This window comes from Myodes glareolus, chromosome 10, assembly GCF_982192425.1.
Source record: "Myodes glareolus chromosome 10, mMyoGla1.1, whole genome shotgun sequence".
Lineage (NCBI taxonomy): Eukaryota > Metazoa > Chordata > Mammalia > Rodentia > Cricetidae > Myodes > Myodes glareolus.
Window position 1 is genome coordinate 21969755 of NC_142035.1, and position 23896 is coordinate 21993650.

The 23896-nt window shown below is 38.2% G+C and overlaps 1 protein-coding gene and 1 pseudogene across 1 annotated transcript in view; one reads left to right on the forward strand and one right to left on the reverse strand.

Moving 5' to 3' along the window:
* Positions 1-23896, forward strand: part of Rbl1 (RB transcriptional corepressor like 1) — a 59125-nt gene that overhangs the window by 12001 nt on the left and 23228 nt on the right. The window contains exons 7-15 of the mRNA XM_048440882.3: positions 1644-1693; positions 2441-2624; positions 3394-3560; positions 8401-8513; positions 8663-8766; positions 15114-15251; positions 17188-17352; positions 19026-19158; positions 23340-23603. Of these exons, the coding sequence (XP_048296839.3) occupies positions 1644-1693; positions 2441-2624; positions 3394-3560; positions 8401-8513; positions 8663-8766; positions 15114-15251; positions 17188-17352; positions 19026-19158; positions 23340-23603 (1318 nt within the window). The remainder of the gene's footprint in view (positions 1-1643; positions 1694-2440; positions 2625-3393; positions 3561-8400; positions 8514-8662; positions 8767-15113; positions 15252-17187; positions 17353-19025; positions 19159-23339; positions 23604-23896) is intronic.
* LOC146892776 (transcription factor A, mitochondrial pseudogene) lies at positions 9509-10346 on the reverse strand (annotated as a pseudogene).

Genomic DNA, 23896 nt, shown 5'->3' on the forward strand with positions numbered 1-23896 from the left:
CTAAAAATGACAACCTAAGTCTAGTAAGGCAGATGGAATTACTGGCAACTATGGTTTTCCTTTCTCACCAGTAATAGGAATCTAGGCCTTCCTCTCTTTCAATTTGTGGTACTGACGATCAAATCTAAGGGCTTATAAATGCTAGCCAATGCGCTAACTACCTAGCTGCAACCCCTTTAATTTTCTTTTAATCTTTATCGTTTGTTTGTTTTGAGACAAAGTCTCATATAATTTAAGCTAGCCTCAAACTCAAACCAAGGGTAACCTTAAACTGCTGATATTTTTCCCTCTACATCTCACGTTCTGGGATTACAAACATGCCTCTCCTTTTAAACTTTTTGCTTACTAAAGCATATAGTAGTAATTTTAATTTTTCTTCTCATAGACTAATATTTAATAATGGGTCTCTTTCACTAGAATTACTGGTGAAATCGCTTGTTAAAAATACTTTCTTGGGCTGAAGAGATGGCTCAGAAGTTAAGAGCGCTGGCTGCTTTTCTAGAGGTCCTGAGTTCGATTCCCAGCAACCACATGGTGGCTCACAACAATTTAAAATAGATCTGGTGCCCCCCTCTGGTCTGCAGGCAGAACACTATATGCATAATAATAAAATCTTTAAAAAAAAAGTGCTTTCTCAGTGTAGAGAGTAAATGTCAGTGGAATGCTTAGCTACAAAAGGAACATCTGTGTCACATCCCCTCCCAAGTCTCAGGGATCATTTGGAAGTGGACAGAGTTCACTCTAAGAGTTCACAGCAGCTGTGGTTGCCTACATAGCATCAGTTCAGTCAGCATTCCTGTATGGAGTGGGAGGGCAGGAACTGTGGTTGGTTGATAGCTTTAGGGCAGGGAGAGTCTGTGCTCTTTAATGTTCTGGCACATGATAGGTTAGCCACACTATCCAGTGGATGACTCTTCTCCCAGTTTTATGGGCAGTATAAGTTGAAATCAATATGTTATTTGAAAAAGTCGAGGGAGGTAGGGGTAGATTTGGGAGGAATTAGTAGTGAGTAAGTATGATCAAACTTTATTGTATGCAATTCTTTAAAAATTAATGAAAATATTTTTAAATTTTGGAAAGAACTGTCGTGGGCTAACCTTGCAGTGTTTTGAAAATTTGTTCTTAGGGTTGTGATCACTGGCGTAGTGCTCACTTTGCATGAGTGAGGTTGTGAGTTCAATATCCAGCACCAATTAAAACAAAAACCTTTGATTTTTCTTATTTGGGAGGATGGTGCTAGAGGACAAAATACAAAAACAAACAAAAAACAAAAATCCAAAAAACAAAACTGACTTTAAACCTGTTTTAATGTTCTATGATTGTTTTTACTAGTCTAAATGTCCTTTTAAAAATACTTGATTTTTTTTGTGTGTGTGTATGGCTGAGTGTGTCTGTTCATCACATTTGTGTAGGATCCCCTAGAACTGGAATTATAGATGATTGTGAACCACCATGTGGGTGCGAGGGGCTGAATCCAGAATCTGTGCAACAATAGCCAGTGCTGCTAACTGCTGAGACATGTCTCGAGCCCCTGCTCTGAAACCTTTAATAATTCTTTTTATGTGTATTATACATCTGTGAAATGTTACTGAAATGTTACTTTTGTGTTTGTTGATATTCCCTAATTTTTTTTTTTTTGCCAGATTTTAAAAGGTGAATGTCTCTTGGACCTTTCCAGTTTCACTGATAATAGGTAACTATTTAAAGATGATCGTGCTGGCACACACTTGTATGTAATCTCAGTACCCGGGACTTGGTGGTAGGAGAATTAGAAATTCAAGCCTTAGCTATGTAGTGAGTTTGAGGCCAGCCTAGGCTACATGAGATCTTACAAACAGTAGGTAAATATCTAATACAAATAGTGCCTGTCGTGACACAGACTGGCAATAATGAAGTGTTGAAATTTGTTAAGTGAAATATTAAATATCAAGGTAACTTCTTCAAATTCAAAAGTCTCGCTTTAATGGCATTGAATGGAATTGTCACTAAGCCCTGTTGGCTGAATATATTTAAAGAAATATTGACATTTGAAACAACTGCACTCCCCTGAGAATTCAGAAATACACTCAATGACATCTGTGTTTGATTTTATATTTTTCCAAATAATCCACATTAGCAACTGAGAATGCTCTTATTTCAAAGCCATTTGATTTCCTCAGGGATCAGAAGTACCTTTCTTTTCTTGAATTAGCTTCACTGTTTTAGATTAAGTATATGATCTCCTTTACTCGCACTTCAAGATAAGTTAGTGACCGACATAGATGCTGTGACTGAAATGGATATTCATAATCAGGTAGGGACCTCAGATATTAGATAAGCAAGGGCAATAAAAATGCAGTCATCACTTTCTTGAGCTGTAGGCTGGATCTGTCTTCATCTGAGATGTGTCTGTCATACGGCTCAGTTTTATTCTGGCAGCTCAAAGCAATTCTCTTTGCAGCAAAGCAGTGAACAAGGAGTATGAGGAGTATGTCCTAACTGTGGGTGACTTTGATGAGAGGATCTTTTTGGGAGCAGATGCTGAGGAGGAAATTGGCACACCTCGAAAGTTCACTGCTGACACCCCATTTGGGAAACTGACATCAGAGGCCAATGTGGAATACAACCTTCAACATTTTGAAAAAGTAATATAACCTAGTGAGGCCTCAGTTCTGAATGATACTTGTCTTTTCTTTGTGTGATTCTACTAACAGCAGAGGCATCTTTCAAGTTAAACATTGAGTTTCTGCTACTAATTCATATTTCTCATGAAAACTCTGAAAGGTAATTTTTAAACTATAGCACTTACTCTTCCTATTAGTCATGATTTATATACATTTTCCAAGCACACCTGGGTTTGTCTTTATATGGTTTTTAATGTAAAATTTACACTTAATTACCAGTCTCTTTGTTTCAGCTTAGCCTGTTTATGTTGCTTCAGAATTGTAGTTTACTTCCTTGCACTTGACACAAACTGCTTTTCTCCTACTTCTGCTGTGTAACTGTAGTGGGATGTTGAGGGCCAAGGCTTAATTCCATGTTTATGTGTGAGATTTATTAGAGGACAAAGGCTAATGGAAAATTCACTCCTGCAGAGAGTGGGAAGCTGCTTCCCAACTCTTTTATTAACTTCATTAGCACAGACAAGATTTACTATCTCTGCCTATTTCCTCATGTATAAAATTAAAATAGATATGCGTAATACTTCAGACATGAGACTACAAATAGAAAGTGTGATTCTATTGTACAATGTCATTAGCATAATATTGCTGGGCATCCGATGGCTGATCCCAAAAGGGAGAAAAGTGTTAAGCAATGCACCTGTGAATGTGGGTAGAAGATGGAACACACTGCATTGGACATAAGGTCAGAGGGAGTCTCTTGTTAATTTCACACATTTCCCTTTTCTGACAGAAACAGTCATTTGCACCTTCTACCCCGCTTACCGGACGGCGGTATTTACAAGAAAAAGAGGCGGTCACCACTCCTGTTGCTTCAGCTACTCAAAGTGTAAGCCGCTTACAGAGTATTGTGGCTGGACTAAAAAATGCACCAAGTGAGCAACTTCTGAATATTTTTGAGTAAGTATAATGTTGTTTTTATTAAAATTAGAGTCTTCGTGCAATTATGTTTTTATTGAGACTGGGAGTACATGTGGCGAATTTTACTACTTCAATTCTATCATAAAATACATTCGTGTCTAGATAGAAACACCTACTGAAAATTTTGACATTTCACAAAATAATAGGCTTTCAAGTGTATTTGAAGTTTATTGAGTGTTGACCTTCCACTCCTGTAAGTACTTGTTATTTGTGTTTTTTCTTTTTAGTTGACTTTTTTTATTTTTTAATGTTTTTGCATTCGTTTATATATTCATGGGTGGAGGGTTAAGAATACCATGGCATGGTTGTAGAAACCAGAGAACAACTTGTGGGAGTCAGTTCTCTCTTTCCACCATTCGGATTATGGATATTGAATTCAGGTTGTTAGGCTTAGCGGCAAGTGCCCTTACCCACCCAGCCATCTCATTGGTCCCTAAGTTCACTTTAAATGAGTTCAACTTGAGTGGCTATTTAAGGTGAGACTGCTTTCCCACTGGGGAGAATATATAATTTTATGGAATTGTTTTTTAAGAGATGTGTTTCTTCATAAAGATGAAGCCAAATCAAAGACCATTCTTTCCTGATTCCTAATGAAATGGGAGAGTAATGAGAATCAGAAAAGTAATGATCAGCAGCTGCCTTTTTGAACAGAGAGGTGACTTCATGTTATAGACTTCTCAATCAGTGGGCAGGAAAAGAAGTAGACGATTCTCATATGGCCATCCCCAAGAAGTGGTACTGGGAAAGGGGTATATTTAATAAAGTTGTAATTGTACGAATTGGTATTCTACACTCGGCTCTTTCCTCTGTCATTCTATTGAGGCATAGTGATTATGAGTTCAAGGCCAGGCTAGGTTACCTGAGACCTTATCTCAAAAATAAGCAAGCAGGAGTAAGGATAGAGTTGACAGCATCTCTAGTCCCAGGCTACTGTTGATGTCTTCTGAGAATTAGTCCTCTCAAATAACTTAGACTGCACCTGACCCTGCAGCTCAGTGCTTCTGAGCTTCTCTTTTCTTTGATGATTGATGAGTAAGGAGATCTCTTGCTCGTTATGTGAGCCCTGAACAGTTTTAAAAGATAACTTTCAGGGGCTGGGGAGGTAACTCAGTTGGTAAAGTGCCGTGGCCCAAAGTTTGATCCCCAGAACCCATGTAAAGAAGTTGAAAGTGGTGACTTGCCTTTGTAAATCAGAGCACCAAGGAGGCAGAAGCAGAGGACCCTTGAGACTCTCTGGCTAGCCATCCTAGCCATATCTGAGAACCCAGGCTAGTGAGAGAACCTATCTGAAACAAAATAAGTGGTTAGCTCCTGAGGATTGCTGTCTAAGATTGACCTCTGACGCCCTCACACAGGTGCATAGATGTACATAGACACTAGAAAAGGGGAGAAAATAATGCTCCAAAGTTGTCAGTTTTTACTGATGCTGAAGCATGGGTATATTTTGTAATCATTGATGATCACAGAAATGGCAAAATTGTACTAAACCTCACAGAAAGAGTAAGTATAGAGTGACTGCCTGAGGTGTGATGTGAGATGTGCTATGTAGCTCAGAGACCTAGAGCAATAGTGGATGATCTGCTCCTTCTCATCAGTTTGACTTCACTGTACTGACAAGATCAGCAGGCATGATGGTGCCTAGCATGGGCAACCTTGAAAATGCAGGATATAAAGACACAGAAATGAAAATCCTGGGATTAACTCTTTAGGAATGTGAAATATACACATAAATAAAATATTTCATTGGAAAAGGGAGGGAGGAGCTGGGAGTGGTGCTGTAACCCCAGCACTTGGGAGGTGGAGGCAGGAAGGTAGGGGTTCAGTGTCATCCTCTTTGGCTACATACTGAAATTAAGACCAACTTTAAAAAAGGAGGAAGAAGACCCAGAATAGAAAAAAAAGTTAAAATTTATGTCTAACCTCAGAGGACCCCAGATAACCAAAAGAAACTTGGGGAAAAAAAAAAGAACAAAGATGGAGGCCTCACACTTTATAAAAATAGTATAAAGTTTTAATAATCAAAATAGTATGATATTCAGTCAGACATGTTTAAACCGGAGAACAAAATGGAGAGAAATAAACTCTCATACACACGCGCACACACACATGTATATGTGGTCAATTGGTCTTTAATAGTGGTGCTAAGACCATGCAATAGATTACAAATAGAAAGAAATGTTGGTAAAACAAAATATTCCTATGTAGAAGAATGAAGACATTACACAATATTAAAAATGAATTCAGGGATCAGAAGGACTAATTCATATCTTTTATTTTTTTACTGCTAAACCTGATGACCTGAGTTTGATGTCCAGAACCCACATGGTGGGAGGAGAGAGCTGACTCCTGAATGTCTTCTGCCCTCCACATGTGTCCTGTGATACACAAGTGCCCCCTCCTATATTTACACAAAACAAACAAATATATAATGCAGAATAATGAATACTCCTGGGGCAAAGAGATGGGTCAGCAGTTAATAGCACTTGTTGCTTTTGCAGAAATCCTGGGTTTGATTCCCAGCACCCTCATCAGACTGAGACCCTCTTTGGCCTCTGTGGGCACTGCATGCATTTGGTGCACAAGCAGACACCAAATGTGCACTACCATACCCAGCAAAATAACATAATTAAAAATGCTTAAAGCTGGGTAGTAAAGCAGCTCAGCAAGTACCTGGTAAGTTCAGTCCTCAAGACTTACATAGTGTATAGAACCAACTCCCTCAAGGTTCCTTCTGACCTACACACATGTGCCATGACCTATATCCCCCTTCATCCATACAAAATTAATAAATTTATAAATCTTTTAAATGTGTAAAGCACTACATTATTTTTCCAGAGAGACAAATAACAAATATGAGAGAATACTGAGCATTAATAACTAGAGAAGTCAAATCAAGCTCACAGTGAGCAGTCACTTCCTGTCATCAAGATTGCCAAATCTTTCACTCTACACCCCCAAATCAAAAGATAGAATCTGTAGTGGTGTAGTATTTGTTTTGATAAATACCAGAATTCAAAGCAGCCACACTGGTCAGCCATATAGTCCAGGCAGTGCTGGCATACATCTTTAATCCCAGCAGCCACTCTAGTTAGCCATAGAGACTGGGTAGTGGTGGTGACTCCTTTAATACCAGCACTAGAGAGGAATATAAAATGGGAAGAGACAGATCCCATGCTCAGTCTCAACCTGAGGATTCATGGAGGCAGGATCACCCATTTCAGTCTGAGGTAGAGGTAAGAGCCAGTGACTGGCTGCTTTGCTTTTCTCATTTTCAGCTTGAACTCCAATATCTGTCTCGGGGTTTTTATTATTCGTGCTATAAGAATCATTAGTGTTAGTAAGAACAGGAAGAAATTAGGATCCTTAGGCATAATTTTTTTTAAAATATTTATTTATTATGTGTACAATATTCTGTCTATGCGTATGTCTGCAGGCCAGGAGAGGGCGCCAGGCCTCATTACAGATGGTTGTGAGCCACCATGTGGTTGCTGGGAATTGAACTCAGGACCTTGGGAAGAGCAGGCAGTGCTCTTAACCACTGAGTCATCTCTCCAGCCCCCTTAGGCATTATTTTTGAGGATTGAAAAAAGGATCAATCATAGTGGAAACTGATACAGTGTTTCCTCAGAATAGTAAAAATTAGACTGGTGAGGTGGGTAAAAGTGCTTGTTGTATAGTCCTAACAGCCTGAATTTGATGCCTAGCACCCACGGTGGAAAGAGAGCCAAGTCTCCAAGTTGTCACAGTAATATTTATAAGGAATAAAAGTTGGCCAGACAGTGGTTATGGTGCACGCCCCTAATCCCAGCACTTGTGAGGCAGAGACAGGCAGATCTCTGTGAGTTCAAGGCCAGCCTGGTCTATAAAGGAAGTTCCAGGACAGCCAGAACTGTTATATAGAGAAACCCTGTCTCAAAAAATCAACCCCCTCAAAAAACAATAAAAGTTGATTATCATATGACTTGGTTAATACCACTTCTGGAAAATGTATTCAAAGCATTAAAAACAGGATCTTTTGTTGTTACATGGTTCTTGCTATTGTTACTGAGACAGGTATCACTATACAGCCCTGATTGGCCTGAAACTTGCACAGATCTGCCTGCCTCTGCTTCTCATGTGCTGAAAATAGGGTTTAGAGGGATATAAGGGATGTTTATATATTGTATTCTCTGCAACATTATTCAAAATCATCAATATGTGAAAGCAAAATGCCTATAGGTGAACAAATCAAAGAAACCAGTATTTGTAGACATAAAATAAAGTATTATTTAGCCTCTAAAAGGAAGGAAAGTCAGTCATATACCACAGTGTCTTGGCCTTGAATATACTAAATAAAATAAGCCAGCCACAAAGACATATCTCATACTTGCATTTATATAACATATATAAGGGAATCAAACTTTAAAAATTTGTATGTAATTTTTTATATATGAAATTTTACTACTTTCATTAATTTTATAGAAATTTATTAGGACGACATATCTTTGTGTGTTACTTGCTTTATGTATGTAAAGCTTTGTTTAAATTTATAGGCTTCCAACTGATACTAGTACCCACTAAAAACTATTAGTTTTTAGGTTTTTAGTTTTGTTTGTTCTTTAGCTGGGTAGCTCAGGCTGATCTTGAACTCATGATCTTCATGATTTTGTATCCCAGTGCTAAGCTCACCAGACTCTGCATGTGTGTGCGCCTGCATGTGTGTTCACAGTGGTCTTGGGTGTACTAGGCAAACAGTCTTAGCACTGAGCTACATCCCAGTTTTGAGAAATGTTGGTAATCTGTGCTTTTTTCTGGTAAGTGAACTCCTTGTATTTTATAGATCTTGTATGCGGAATCCTATGGAAAATGTTACGAGAATAGTGAAAGGAATAGGAGAGACTTTCTGCCAACACTATACTCAGTCCACAGATAAACAGCCAGGATCTCACATAGGTAAGAAGAGATATTTAAAAGTGCACAGTATTAAGTATGGAGAATGTCCCCCATAGTAGAACTCTTTCCTTCACAGTTAAAGTAGCAATTTAAGTTCTCTTTAGTTGTCACACAGTTTCAATAGCATGTGCTTTCCTTTATTTCCATAGACTTTGCTGTAAACAGACTAAAACTGGCAGAAATTTTGTATTATAAAATATTAGAGACTATAATGGTCCAGGAAACACGAAGACTTCATGGAATGGACATGTCAGTAAGTAAATCTACCCTCTAGTCAACAGCAAGGCCTCAGAGCCCTACCAGGGAAATAGTAGTTTGTTTGTTTGTTTGTTTTTCTTTTGAAACAAATTAGAATTTTTATTCTATGCAATATAGACAATATGCACAGATTTGATACATAATTCTTAGTTTTTGCTTTAGGAAAAAGATAATGAGAAAGGTGTGTGAATCTCTTTGTTCCTACTAGGAAAAGCTGTCATGATACCAACAGTCACTTGTATGTACAACCATCAACTCTACACTTGACTTATGCCAAGGAACTAGACTTTACCTAAAGAGTGTGGAAGCTGCTTTGAAAAATCAGTTATGTCACAGCTCTGCACTAGCTGTGAAAACAGCTCTGGCCCCAGAACACAAGGGTACACACTCACACATAACTGTCATGGGTATAAAAGCTTCACACACCCACAGTAACTGTCGTCAGCATAAAAGCCTCTCACCCTGTCTGCCTCCATCACAGGCAGAATGATCACCATCACATCTGCATGGACAGTCTCCTCTCCAGTCTGTAAGCAAAAGATGGAAATTCCCACTGTCTGTCACGCCTTGAGAATACCATAGAAATGTATTCAATAGCAGAAGTTCATGAGCTACAGAAAAAGGAATTTAATATTAAATATTAACCAACTTTATGCTTTCTGATTTGACAACAGCTTGAGGCGTTGAGACGTATTGGTTTCCTGTGCCTAATCACAAAGACAACCCTGTCTTCATTCTTAATTCTCGGTGATATCACTTGATAACTTCACACTATGACTGATGAGATCTCTTTGTCCAACTCTAGCCATTTGCTCTTCCCAAGACGTCATTTCATTATCATAATGAATTCTGTCATCTTCAGCAAGCTGAATCTGTGCCTGCTTATGTGCACTAGGCAGGCTTTCCTAAGCCTGTGTATAGTCCTCAGTTTTCCCTGAGCAGATTCATCTTTAGCCTCTTGGAAGTTTTCAGATAGTAAATGTGCTGATTGAGGTCTTTTTGGTTTTCCAAGCAAAAATAATTCTCTCCTTTTTAATAATGCTTTCTTTTTTAAAAATGTTTTTGCCTGATTTCTTTCTAAGAAGACATCGACTGACTTGGAGTTAGCTGTTATTTAAACTTCTCACAGTTTCTTTGCATGCTTTCCATTCTGCCTTGTTTTTTTCTTTTCTTCTTAATACAGTAGTTCCCTCCACAGGGCCACAGTTTGTCTAACCAGTTCTGAAAGTTTCACATCTGGGTGTTTAGCCCTTAAGTCTGGCTTAAGTTCTATAGAAAATTGAGAATATGAACTCAAGTTTTTTAGTTAATTACCCAAGTTGAATGAAAAATCTTTAGGAATACTGACAAAGTTGAGCAGCAAGCTTATGTGGAGCCATGCCCTCAAACATCTCTGCTCCCAAGTGCCCAGGTGCCCTCAGCACTCCCTAGAGACTGGAGCAGTGCCATTGCTTGCTAGCTCAGTGATTCCCTCAATGTTAACATGGTGCCTGCACACAACATTGCAACCTGCATGCTAACCATGGGAGACGGTTTGTTGTTGGAAGTAGTGTTTCTCCAAGCTTTGTAGGCCATTATGGGGAATCAGCAGTTTATGATAGACTTGGACAAGATGGTTTTATTTTTAATTTCTGCTGTTGATTTTGACACACCCAGAATACATCTTGAGGTACAAAGGTGAAATATGAAAACATCATCTTTGGTATACCATTAGTGTTCTTTTCCTATAAGTGATCTTTCTATGTCCTCCATTCTGAGTTACTGTTGATAAGCACTCTGACCTCAAACTATTGAGTTAACAATTATTTATTTGTTCATATTTCAAAGATTCTTAAATTGTAAAATAGTATTTGTTTATCTTTTTTTAAAAAAAAAGTTTTCTTTGAACATTTGCCTAGATCTGATCACTTCAAGGCCTTTTAAGAGTGTTTTCTTTCTATTTTGTTCTGTACATTTATTTTGTACTTAGGTTTGTGTTTAGTTTCAGTGGGGGAGGGTGGTGTCATGTCTCTTACTATAACTTACATGAGTCATCTCTCTCTCTCTCTCTCTCTCTCTCTGCTGTATAGGTCCTAGGTCCTGTGGATCAAACTTGGGTTGTCAGGCTTGGCATCAAGTGCTCTTATCCGATCCATCTCTCTAGCCCCTAAAAGAAAATTTCTACAAAGTTAAACCTATCATAAAATGGTTCAGTTTTCTCCTCTTTTCCTCTGTTCCCTCTACAGCTGCCACTCTTGAGAGTTTCTTGTCCCAGTAGAAACAGGTAGATATGTAAGGATGCTGTGTAGCTATCACAAAAGAATTCCTCTGTTTTCATCCTGAAATTTTTTATCTTATTCTTTAGTATTGGTTCTTTTTCTAGAATTTCATACATTTGCCTCTTATGCATTAGACTAACATCTTAATGGAACTCCTGAGAAAGAAGTAAAATTTTTACTTTTATTTTGAAGTAGTTATAGATTCTTAGAAAGTTGCAAAAGTAATAAATAATTTTCATACAAGGATTACAGTTTAAGTAGCATAGTATCAAAACCAAGAAACTGATAGTAAAATATTGTGCCTACCCTTCTACAGGTGTATCATGTGTGGGTTATATAACCACAAAAAATAAGAAACAGTAGTCTTCCTTTTGGGAGGAAGGAGTTAGTTTTCAGAGAGCTCCTAATCCTATATTTATATATCTCAGAATAGATATATCTGATATATCTATTAGATATATGTATATACACACGCGCGCACACACACATGCATACACATATATAGTGTGTGTATGTAATATTGGATATTATATATATATATGGTGATAAAAATTTTTTGCTTGCTTTTTGGGTTTTGAAGTAATTATTACTTATTAAGCATATATTTGTTCACATATGCATACATGTTGTAGCATATATATGGAGGTCATAAGACAGTTTTAGGTTCTCTTCTTCCGTCTTGGTATATCCCAGAGATTGAACTCATGTCTTCAAGTTTCATGAAAAGAACCCTGAATGCCAAACCATCTCACCAGCCTAGTTTTGTTTTGTTTTGTTTTGTTTTGTTTTGTTTTGTGAGACAGGGTCTCACTGTGTAGCCAAAGTTGGCCACAATCTTTCTGCTCTGCTTCCCATGTGTTGGGATGATATGTGTGTCTGCATGCCTGGATGATAAAGTTTAATTTATATAGACACAGTGAGAGAGTAACCTAATAATTGCTACTAATAATAGGTAAAACAAGATGTTATAATGAAAGTTATGTGACTATTATCTGTTTCTCTCTCTTAAGTACCTTATGTTACTTTTATTCTTTCACCTAGACAAAGCACTTTCTGGTTATTCTTTGTCATATCCAAATTGCTGCTGTCTCTACTCTTGCACTTTAAGGTCATTATTGAGTTAAATGAGGGTTATGTAAAGATAAACACCGAGATACACATCATGATCACTACAACTAAATGACTGATGAACAGGTAGTTTATACAGTGTGCATATATTCGACAAAGTGATGATTCACATCCACGGCAAGATAAAGTGAGGCAGTTTGGTGTTTTATTATACTGCTCAGGATAGCATACAATTTAAAACTGAAGAATTATTGTCTGTGATTTTCCATTTAAGATTTTTGAATCAAGACTGACCTTGGGCAAATGAAAGAAACCTCAGAAAGCAAAACCACAGACAAATGGTATTTATCACATAGAACTCTCTGTTAGAAAGGCCTTCATGCTAGTCCTCTGTAGCACACTACACTCAACCACTGTTTAGCCTTCTTACAGTTTTATAGCACATCATATGAACCTACCTCTTTTAATTATTGATACTATGTTTGTAGCCTCAAACAGAGTTTATCTTGGTAAATGTTCTGTAGAAAATGTGTATTCTGCTATTGTGTGGAATGCTCTTTAAATGTCCAGTTGTATTTTATGACATTGCGAGCTCTGTTATTTCTGTTATTGTTTATGACATTACTGAGTCTCTTTCCTTCCTGATTTTCTGCTTGCTTCTGTCAATTTGGGCTACAGCACTACACCCCTAATGTGCCTTTTTGTGAGTTTTACATTCATTCATTGGGCATTCCTACAGAGCTACCCTTTTCATCTAAACTTATGTCTTATGGTTCATTGTGTTTGTTTTGCTTGATAATTTTACAGTGCTCTGTCTCATGAACTCAGAGCCCTGTACATATGAGGAAAGTGTTCTACCACTGAGCATATACCCCTAAATTTTTGCAAATTTTTTATTCTCTGTGGTTAACTATATTTCTTTGATGTTTTCTTCTATTGCTCAACATGTCTCCCAAATGTTTCTATGTGTTTTGTTCTGTAGTTCAAGGGGAGGTTTTCTGCAAATGCTGGGTTATTCTGGATTATCCACTTACATGGATTATCCAAATGAATAAGGCATTTAAAAGGTAATAAATTATGAGGGTAAAGTTCAGTGGTTTTCTGTTCTAATCTCTTACCTGGTTGTTGATGTTATAGAGCAAGACAAGGAAGGGAAACTGTCTGATAGTCCAGTTTACAGACTTTCACCTCTTCTTAAGTACCTGTGAGTCTTGTTCAGTTTCTCTAGAGAACGGTTTTCTATCGTTTAACCCTTCAAATACTGATTGTGTATAGCTTCCCACACTCTAACTTCTGCAGACTTTCAATTGCCACTCTGTGTCAGTCCTTGTCTTATTCCTACTTTGCATTGTGCCTATGCCTTCAGATGCTGGTTCCTTCAGGTTTCATATATCAAGTCCTTTTAAGTGTCTGTCTACAGACCCTCAGGTATATTTGAATATCTTTCTGTCTTCTGAGTCATTTATCATCTTTTCTCCATTTGATTTGTCTATTGTGACTTGTGGTTTGTAGTTACAGATGACTTATCCTAGATGGGGTTCCCGTTCTTTTATTCTCTTGTTGATCTGTGGTGATTTTTGATAAAAGAAGGACAATAGACAGATTTTAAGAAAGTAATTTTGGAGTCCAGCAAGATGATTCAGTGGATGAAAAGCACTTACTGTGAAAGCTGACAACCTTAGTTTGATCCCCAGAGCACACATAAAATACTTCCAAATGGGTACAGTTGTGTGCATACACACAAACACATGCTCAAGTAAAATAGATAAATGTAAATTTTAAAAATATTGTATATATAATATATGTACAGACATGTGCATTTCATGGTGCAGGTTTGGAGGTCAGAGGACAACTTTATGGACTCAATTCTGTCCTTCTAACTTTGTGTGGATTTCAGAGATCAAACTCAGATTGTCAGACTTGCATAGCAGGTACCTGCACCCACTGAACCGTTGTGCTGGCTCAAATAGCCATTTTTTAAAAAAATATGGTGTGTGTGTGTGTGCGCGTTTGTGCGCGCGTGTGTTTGCGCACACACATGACATGGTGTAAATCTGGAGTTGAGGTGTCAGTTTCACTCTTACTGTATGGGGCCCAGGGTTCAAACTCAGGTTGTCAAGCTTGGTTGTCAGGCAACTTTACCCACTGAGCCATCTCTCCCCTGGCCCCCAAATAACTATTTTTAAGAATTGAAAACATTGCCAGACTGTGGTGGCACACACCTTTAGTCCCAGCACTCAGGAGCCAGACGCAGGTGAATCTCTGAGTTTAAAGCCAGCCTGGTCTACAGAGCAAGTTCTATGATAGCCAGGAGTACACAGAGAAACCTTGTCTCAAAAAACCAAAAAAAGAACACAAAAACCCTGAAAACATGTTAGATCTTATACTCAGTATTAGATCATCTTATATTCAGTGGTAAGAACGGTTTTTGACTTCCCAGTGAAATATTTTTCTCTGAACTTTTAGCAGTTGCATTATTTTATTTTAATATTAGTATCTTATATTTTAATATTGACATTTGTGCTGTCAAAATAATTAAATTTTGGTATTTTTAATAATTAAAGAAAAAGCCAATCCTAAGTTTTTCTCTCAATGGAAATATTACCTATTTTATTTGTTAACATTTCAAAGAAGACTTTCATGTGCGCCTCATTTAAATTCAAAATCTACAGTAAGCAAGATTAAGTATAATTAGAAAACTTTACCAGCTTGAGAGTGAAATATATGTGTATGTACTATATATGTGATACATACCATATGTATATAACATATATCCTATTTAGATATCCTCATTATCCTCTTATCTCTGGTAATTTAACATTTTTACAGATTATTTTTTCTGTTTTTTTATAGTCCGTTCTCCCTCCCCACCTTCCTAGATTAGTTTTTATATTGCTCTTCAACTCAAGCTAGTCTTGAATACAAATCTCCCAACTACTAGGTTATAGTTTTCTCTAGAAAGACCAAGGCTGAAATTACTGAGAAATACTAAACTTTAATCTCTTTCTTCCCCAAGGTTCTTTTAGAGCAAGATATATTTCATAGATCCTTGATGGCTTGTTGTTTGGAAATTGTGCTCTTTGCCTATAGTTCACCTCGTACTTTCCCTTGGATTATTGAAGTTCTTGATTTGCAACCATTTTATTTTTATAAGGTAAGATGATTGTAAAGTTCTGTTATGGTATGTATATCTCACATAAACACATTTATCTTAATGTTGAAGAAACACAGTTGCAATGTTTATAAAATATTTTTGGAGGTGTTCTGATAATAATTATTCCTTTTGAGGTGTAATCAAAAATAAAAGGAGAGGAGGGATATATTGAGCTAAATTTCATAGTTTGAGTTCTTTTTCAAATCACTGACTTGCAAATGTGATCTGGTACTCAGTTCTTAAGTCCAGATTTTCTCCTTGTCCTAGGCCTTGTCTCCTTTAGCATGTATCCAGATACTGCTGTGGGTTTGAAAGTCCGTCATTCCAGAGCCTCTAGGCCCTCTCCCTGTGCTAGAGTCATTAGCCAGTCAGTATTTTCTTAGAGAAGAAGCATATAGTTATTTTCAAATAGTTTATTCTGTTCTTTGGCGATATTGGAAAAGGGAAATTGATTAAAAAGAAACTGGACTGGCAGCTAGGACTGTATTCCTTTTATACTGCTTTTATATTACTCACCAGTTTATGCCCATTGGATCTGTTTTTATCTGTTAAAAAGAAAGATATGAGGATTATGAGCATGCCTGTAATCCAGCACTGAGGAAATGGAGGCAGGAGGATCAGACCTTCATTTTTGGCTACATATAAGGTTTACAGCCAGCCTGAACTACCTGATATCCTGTCTCAAAAAACAAAACCAAAAGACATGAAAGAAATGTGTGTAATTTTATTTTACTCTGTTCTTTGACTAATTGATTAGTCAATAATTCTGGGGTTAGAACACAAGACCTTGTACATAGTAGACAAGTGCTCTTCCACTGACATTTATCTCAACCATGTAGTAGTATTGTTTTCTATTTTATTTCCTTTTTCATGTGTTTGTGTGTGTGGTATGTATGAGTGCGTGTAAGCATGCTCATGTGTGTGAGCAGGCATTAACCTATAAGCATGTGCTTGTGGAAACCCAAAGTTGATGTTGGGAATCTTCCTTAACTGTCCTCTTACTATATTCTTTTGAGGTAGGGTCTCTTAATGAAACCCAGATCTGCCAATATAGCTAGTCTTGCTAGCCAGCCTGCTCTAGGGATCCCCCATCTCTGCCTTCCAAGGTGGAGTTACAGGCAAGCTACCACATCCACCAACACTTATTTGAGTTCTGGGGTTCTGAACTCCTGTCTCCTTGCTTGTGTAGAAAACATTTTAACTGTTGTGCCAGCCCTACATATAGGCAGAGGCTGCTTGTTCATTCCCAGCTGCCCAGACCCGAAATAATCACACAGAAACTGTATTAATTAAAACATTGTTTGGCCAATAGCTTATGCATATTTCTAGCTAACTCTTACATCTTAAATTAACTCATTTTTATCAGTCTGTGAATCACCACAAAGTTGTGGCCTACCAGTAAGGTTCTGGTTGGCGGCTGCCTTCTTTCTCCTTCTGCAGCTACATGGCATCTCCCTGACTCTGCCTACTTTCTCTCTATATCGTTGTTTGAATTTCCCACCTGGCTTGACTCTACTAAGTCATTGGCTTAAACAGCTTCTTTAATAACCAATGGTAATAAAACATATTCATAGCATACAGAGGGGAGTCCCACATCACCCATATGTGTTAATATTTTAAAGGTGTTCAGTTGTTATCCTGGAAGATCTGTTCTTTCTGGAGGGAGATGGAGGGTCAGTGGATCTGGAGGGAGAGGGAAGGTTGTGGGGGGGAAACTACAGTCAGGATGTATTGTATGAGAACAATAAAGAGAAAGGGGAAAAAAAGGCTTAAAAGCATCTTGTGTTTTAGTTTATAATATATGCAGATACTAGCAATTCACAGAATTATGTGGTTCTATGTGGCAGTAAAGTTAGAGTCATTCCTGTTTGTATGCTTAGATCAGTGATTGTTTGTTAATCTAACCTCATTACTGTTTCAACTTTCTCCTTTCCAGGTTATTGAGGTGGTGATCCGCTCAGAGGAGGGGCTTTCCAGAGATATGGTAAAACACCTAAACAATATTGAAGAACAGATTTTGGAGAGTTTGGCTTGGAGTAATAATTCTGCACTGTGGGAAGCTCTCCATGCTTCTGCAAACAAAGTTCCTACATGTGAAGAAGTAAGTCAGGACTAAGTTAATAGCATTTTTTGTTTGTTTGGTTTGGTTTGGTTTGGTTTTTCAAGATGATATTTCTCTGTGTAGCCTTCGCTGTCTTAAAACTCACTCTGTAGACCAGGCTGGCCTCAACACAGACAGAGATCTACCTGCACTCTACCTCCTGAGTGCTGGGATTAATGGCGTGCACCACCATTGCCCCATCAATTTTTTAAATGAGCCCTTTGAAGATAAAATTCATGTACCATATGATTCATCCATTTAAAATGTACAGTTGAGTGGATTTAGTGTGTTGATATGTACGTGTATGATAACAGTTTTAGAATATAGGCATCAAATCTGTTAGAATCTCACTACTTGGCTATCCCTTTTTTCTCATCTCCCTTTCAGCCCCTAAGCAACCACTAATCCACTTGCTGTCTCTATAGATTTACATAGTCATTTAAATGGCTATACCTAAGTCCGTAATGTCTTGTTTCTTTTCACTTTCAGATATATTGCAGTACATAATCAACTTTTCATTTCCTTTTGCTGTCAAATATTCCACTGAATATATATGCCACATTTTAATCATTCATCTTTCATTTGACAGACATTAAAGTTTGCTTCTCTTAGCTGTTAGAGTGATGTTCTACCCAGGTTCAAGCCAGATATGTACTAGCACTGAGAGGGGAAATGAACAGGGAGTCCAACCCCTAACCTAAAAACTATCTGAGGTTGATACTTGCTAGCAAAAAGAAAAACAGTTTTCCCCAATCAAGTCTCACTGGGTATATCAGCTACATTTTAGGGCAGACCCTTTGCTCAGGAGTAGTTGGTTAACATAAAACAAAGTGGTATTTTTCATGGACTTTTGTTTCATTTTGCTTTGTATTGGTAATTTTTGTCTTATTGGTCTTTCACTTATTTTTATTTTTAATTATGTGGGTTTTTATGTGTGTGTATATCTTGTTTTGTTTGTTTTTAAAGAGAGAAAGAACTTAAAGTTGAATAGATAGGAAGGTGGGGGGACCTTAGAGGAATTGGGAGGGGAAACTTGATCAAAATATATTGTATCTTTTTTTATTTATTTTTATTTTATGTGCATTGGTGGTTTTACCATGGGTGTTGGGTCCCCTGGAACTGGAGTTACATATAGTTGTGAGCAGCCATCCAGGTGCTGGGAATTGAACCCTGGTCCTCTAGAAAAGCAGTCAGTGATCTCAACTGCTGAACTATCTCTGCAGCCCGATCAAAATTTATTGTATGAAATTTTTTTTCAAAAAATAAAAAAATGGTTAGGTAGTGGTAGGGCACACCTTTAATCCCAGCACTCGAGAGGCAGAGGCAGGCAGATCTCAGTGAGTTAAAGGCCTGGTCTACAGAGTGAGTTCCAGGACAGCTAGGGCTACACACACAGAAACCCTGTCTCAGGGCTGGGGGGGAAAAAGATGCTGCTATGAACATTCATACATGAGGTCTTATGGGCATATTTTTATTTCCTTTGGGTATCTATGAGTGGTATTTTATCTATGCTTGGAATTACTGGATCACACTGAAACTGCTAGAGCTTTTGACAAATATTAGATTTTTGTCAAGAAGTAAAAGGGGAGTGAAATAAGATAAGGGTTCTTTTTCTCATAGGTTTCTGTTACTGGGTTCATCTTTGTAAGATGAAGTGTTTTTGTTTTCTGTAGGTTATATTCCCAAATAACTTTGAAATAGGAAATGGAGGAAATGTACAGGGCCATCTCCCCATGATGCCAATGTCTCCAATAATACACCCAAGAGTGAAGGAAGTTCGGACTGATAGTGGGAGCCATCGAAGGGGTAGGTGTAACGCTGATGAAATACTGGGGGAGAAGGACAAAGACTTTATTTTTTAAGAAAAACATTTTCAAACTCTGTAATATAGTAAAACATCTGATTTCTTCATTAAGATTTGACAAGAAACTCAATGCTTTCACCCGTACCTCTCTGTGGCCTGTTACATACTGTCTTCATGTTAAAAGTATTTCTGGGCTGGGCCCCTGATCCCAGCATATGGAGGCAGAGACAGACAGATGTCTGTGTATTAAGGACAACTTGGACTACATAGTGAGTTCCAGGATAGCCAGGGATATAGCAAAAGACCCTGTCTTATAGGGGAAGAGGGAGGAAAGGAGATGGGAAGAAAGGAGAGAAGAAGGAAAAAGGTTTTCTGGACTGGCAAGATTGTTCAATGGGTATTGAAACTAGCCACAGTCCTGAACACGTGTAATTCCCCAGGACCTGTAGCATGAATTCTAATTGGTCTTAATAAATAAAAACTCGGAGACAGATATTAGGGGATGAAAGCTGAAGGATCAGAGAAGCAGAGCGGCCAGCTACTAGAGTTCTTACTTCTACCATCCTCAGACCAAATGGGCGATCCTGTCCTCAGACTGCATTCTCAGACTGACTGCTTCAGACTGACTGCACTGAGCTCCTGTCTTCCCCTGCCTTATATTCCTCTCTGCCCGGGCATATCACTCCTGTCTCCACCTCCCTAGTGCTGGGATTGAAGGCATGTGATCCCAATTGCTGGGATCACCTTTGTGTGAACTCTGTTTCTCTTTTAGACTGGATCAATTTTGTGTAGCCCAGAGTGACCTTGAACTAACAGAGATCTGTCTGCCTCTTGTCTCCCAAGTGTTGGGATTAAACGTGTGTGCCACCATTGCTTGGCTTTTATGGCTAACTAATGTAGCTAGCTCTACACTCAGGCGAGCTTTATTTGTTAGATCATAAACAAAATATCACCACAAGGACTCTTGCTGGAGGGAGAGAACCAACTTTCTCAGGTGGTTCTCTAACCTCTACTTATATACCATGGCCTGCCATTCTCCTAACTAAATAAATTAAAATAAAATTTAAAAAACTATTCTCTACTTCTGTACTACATCCCCTAAAAGACTTATCTACACCTTTGAAATTATGCCTTTTGTGGGAAGATTGTAGTGCAGCCTTGTTTTTCTTATGACATATTCAGATTTTTGAATTATGTAACTCTTGATTTTTTTTGTTTTGTTTTGTTTTTGAGAGAGCTTCTCTGTATATCCCAGGCTGACTTCAGACTTATATTCCTCTTTCCTTAGCCTTCTGAGTGCTAGAATTACAATTGTGTACTTTAAATTCTTGAATTCTTAAATTAGTTGAGAAAACCTTTGCTGTTCTACTGCTACTTTGCAAATACTTAAAAACTATGGTAGACTCTCAGTTTAATTATTACACAAATAATTAGCTGACCCATCCACACTTTAAAAAACATGACAGTTTGCCAGGGCAAAAATAAAGATGTTGTGTTATAAATGACACAGGAAGGCAGCAAGCATCATCTAAGTTTCTTTTTGTAAGTTTTTATTTTATTTTGGGGTGCTGGTGATCAAACTCTGAGCTTCAAGCCATGCTAAGCAAGCGCTTTGGTAAGATATGTCAGGGCTTTGCAGACTCTTGTGAGTCACGAGAGCTATAAGAATCTACTTCTTTACTGAGGACAAAAGAAGGCAGAGTTGCTTTTATAACGTCCAGTATCACTGAAAGATTTTCATTTAGCCACTCCTGCTTCCCCAACCATCTCACTAATACACAGAGCCTCCACATCATTGCCAGAGAGTAATTTTTATTATCTATGTTTTAAAAGTAGATTGACTAATTATCTACTGAATATAAAATAGATAACTGAGATGCCCTCAACATTATATATAGTAGGTACTGTATATAGTTCAGTGGTAGAATGCTTGCTTTATGTTAAAGCCAAAAAAAAGAGCACATCTTATCCTTGTGAATCGACTCAGGAAATTGATAAAAAAAAATTGTGGACAGCGATATAGGATTGAATATATCTTAGAAATGTGGGCTTGAGCTGGATGTGGTGGTACTTTATTCTGATACTGAGGAGGCAGAGGAAGGTGGATCCCTGTGAGTTCAAGGTCAGTCTGGTTTGGTCTGCTAGTGAGTTCCAGGCCAGCCATGACTACATAGTGAAACCCTGTCTCAAACACTAAAAGCAAAGCAAAACCCAAACATATGTAAGTTGTGTTATAGTTTTTTATTTTTTTTTAGAGGCTCACAACTAATAGTTTTCCTTGAGTCAAAGGAGACTTTGGACTTTAACTTTTAAACAATACTGGAACTATTGAGAGTATGCTGACTCTTGGAAAACAAAATTCATTTTTTAGTATTGGACAGGAATAGTTATTAGTGACTCTATTAGTTATGTTTCTATTGCTGTGATAAGCCACCATCACCAAAAGCAACCTGGGGAAGAAAAGGTTTTTCCAACTTATAGTTCCATATTACTGTCCATCACTGCGAAAACTCGGAGCAGGAATTCAAATAGGGTAGAACCCTAGAAGCAGGAGCTAATTTAGAGGCAATGGAGGAGTGCTGGCTAGCTCACTCTATTTTGTTTTAGTACCCAGGACCTCCAGGCCCCATGGCCACAGTGAAGTAGGCCCTCACACAAGAAAATGTACTGCAGGCTTACCCATGGGCCAGTCTGGTGGGAGCATTTTCTCAGTTGAGGGTCTGTCTTCCCAAATGACTCTAGCTTGTATCAACTGACAGAAACTTTTGTGCATAGTTGCCAAAACCACTTAATTACCATTTTTTTGCCCACCTCTGCATATTACCCAACATCCATGTGACTATCCTGGGAAAGTTTTTAAATGTTTTAACTGCTAGATTTCACTAACTGGAAAGTTAAGAATGTGTCAGAGAGCAAGGCACAGTGGTATGCACTTTTAATCCACTTCCAGCACTCAGGAGGAAGAAGCAGACAGATCTCTGAGTTCAAGGCTGGCCTGGTCTACAGAGAGAATTCCAGGACAGCAGGCCTACACAGAGAAACTCTGTCTCAAGAAACCAGAGAGAGAATATGTCATCAGAAAACACAAGAGATCTACAGTGGAGATTGCCACATGTTGCTGTAACCAATCTGTTTCTACTGATGTATCTGAAAAAACTTTTGTCTCATGACTGTCTTTGTTATGTTAATATGAAGCTATAAAACTGCTACTATACTGAAATATGGAATTTGGGATAAATTAAATCTGTGTTCCTAGACCATGGTCTCTCACATTTTGTTCTAGAATAAGATATTTCTTCTCCCTTAAAAAAGTACATGCAGTATTGAAACAGTCTGAAGAACCTTAATCCCCACTAAGGGGAAGATGAAAGCGGCTCTGCAGACGAATAGCACTGGGAGAGGCCTAGTTCCTAACTGTGTGTGAGACAGAGGCTAGCATCACATGTCTTCGCCTTTTCTGTTGAGGCAGGCTGGCCATTAAGCCCCAGGATCTGCCTGTCTTTGACCATTCCTGTTCCCCCTTCACCCTTTGTTAGGGTTACAAACCTGTGTGACCACTCCTGGCTTTTTTATGTGGGTGTTGGGGCTCCAGATCCCCAGGTTCTTATGGTTGCATTATGGGCACTTTATTGATTAATCCATTGCACCAGTCCATAATCCTCACTTTGGTTTTGACCAGAGAAGACCCTCAAATTAAGGCAAAGTTAGCAGTTGCATGAATCACTTTTGCTCATGTTTTCTGATGGGCCTACGAAAGATGCTCTGTATTTCCTCAGAAACCATAGCACTGCCTTAAACTGCTAGGAGTGTGGGGAATGACAAAACTATGACCTCAAACTGAGCTTTGCTTGTGCCTATCTTTTTCTTTGGTGCTATTTAGTAGGCAATGTTGGGAGATAGAAGCTAATTCTTAAATTAGTGGTCATATTATTCTACCTCTCTGCTTCTCCTTTATTCTTAATTTGTTGCTCTATTGGTATGCACAGAGCTTCAAGAATCCAGAAAGATGAGCTGCCGTAACCCTCACGCTCTACTCTAATGACTTATGTCTCTCTCTTCCTCTGGACTTGATATGGAAATGGAAATGAACATGGAAACCATGTTATTTACTTCTGGATCTCAAATGTTTAGCATAGGAATAAGTAAACCTGATTTTAAACTCTTTTCTTTTCCTCTTTGTTAGATATGCAACCGCTCTCTCCGATTTCTGTCCATGAACGCTACAGCTCTCCTGCTGCAGGAAGTGCTAAGAGGAGACTTTTTGGAGATGACCCACCAAAGGAGATGTTTGTGGATAAGATTGTGGCAGAAGGAACAAAACTGAAAATTGCTCCTTCAAGTATGACTGCTGAAAGCTTATCAATTTCCCCTGGTCAAGCTCTGCTGACAATGGCCACAACCACAGTAACAGGGACAGTAGGACAGAAGGTTACAGTTCCTTTGCACGGTAACATCTTCATCTCTACTTTATACTTTTGAGTTAGGTAAAAATTTAAGAAATGTATTAGGGCCGGGTGGTGGTGGCACATGCCCCACTTTAATCCCTGCCCTCAGGAGGCAGAGGCAGGCGGATCTCTGTGAGTTCGAGGTCAGCCTGGTCTACAAGAGCTAGTTCCAGGACAGGTTCCAAAGCTACAGAGAAATCCTGTCTCAAAAAACCAAAAAAAAAAAAAGAAAAAGAAAAAAAGGAAAGAAATGTATTAAATTGGATCACATGATCTAACACTTTTTTATAGATTT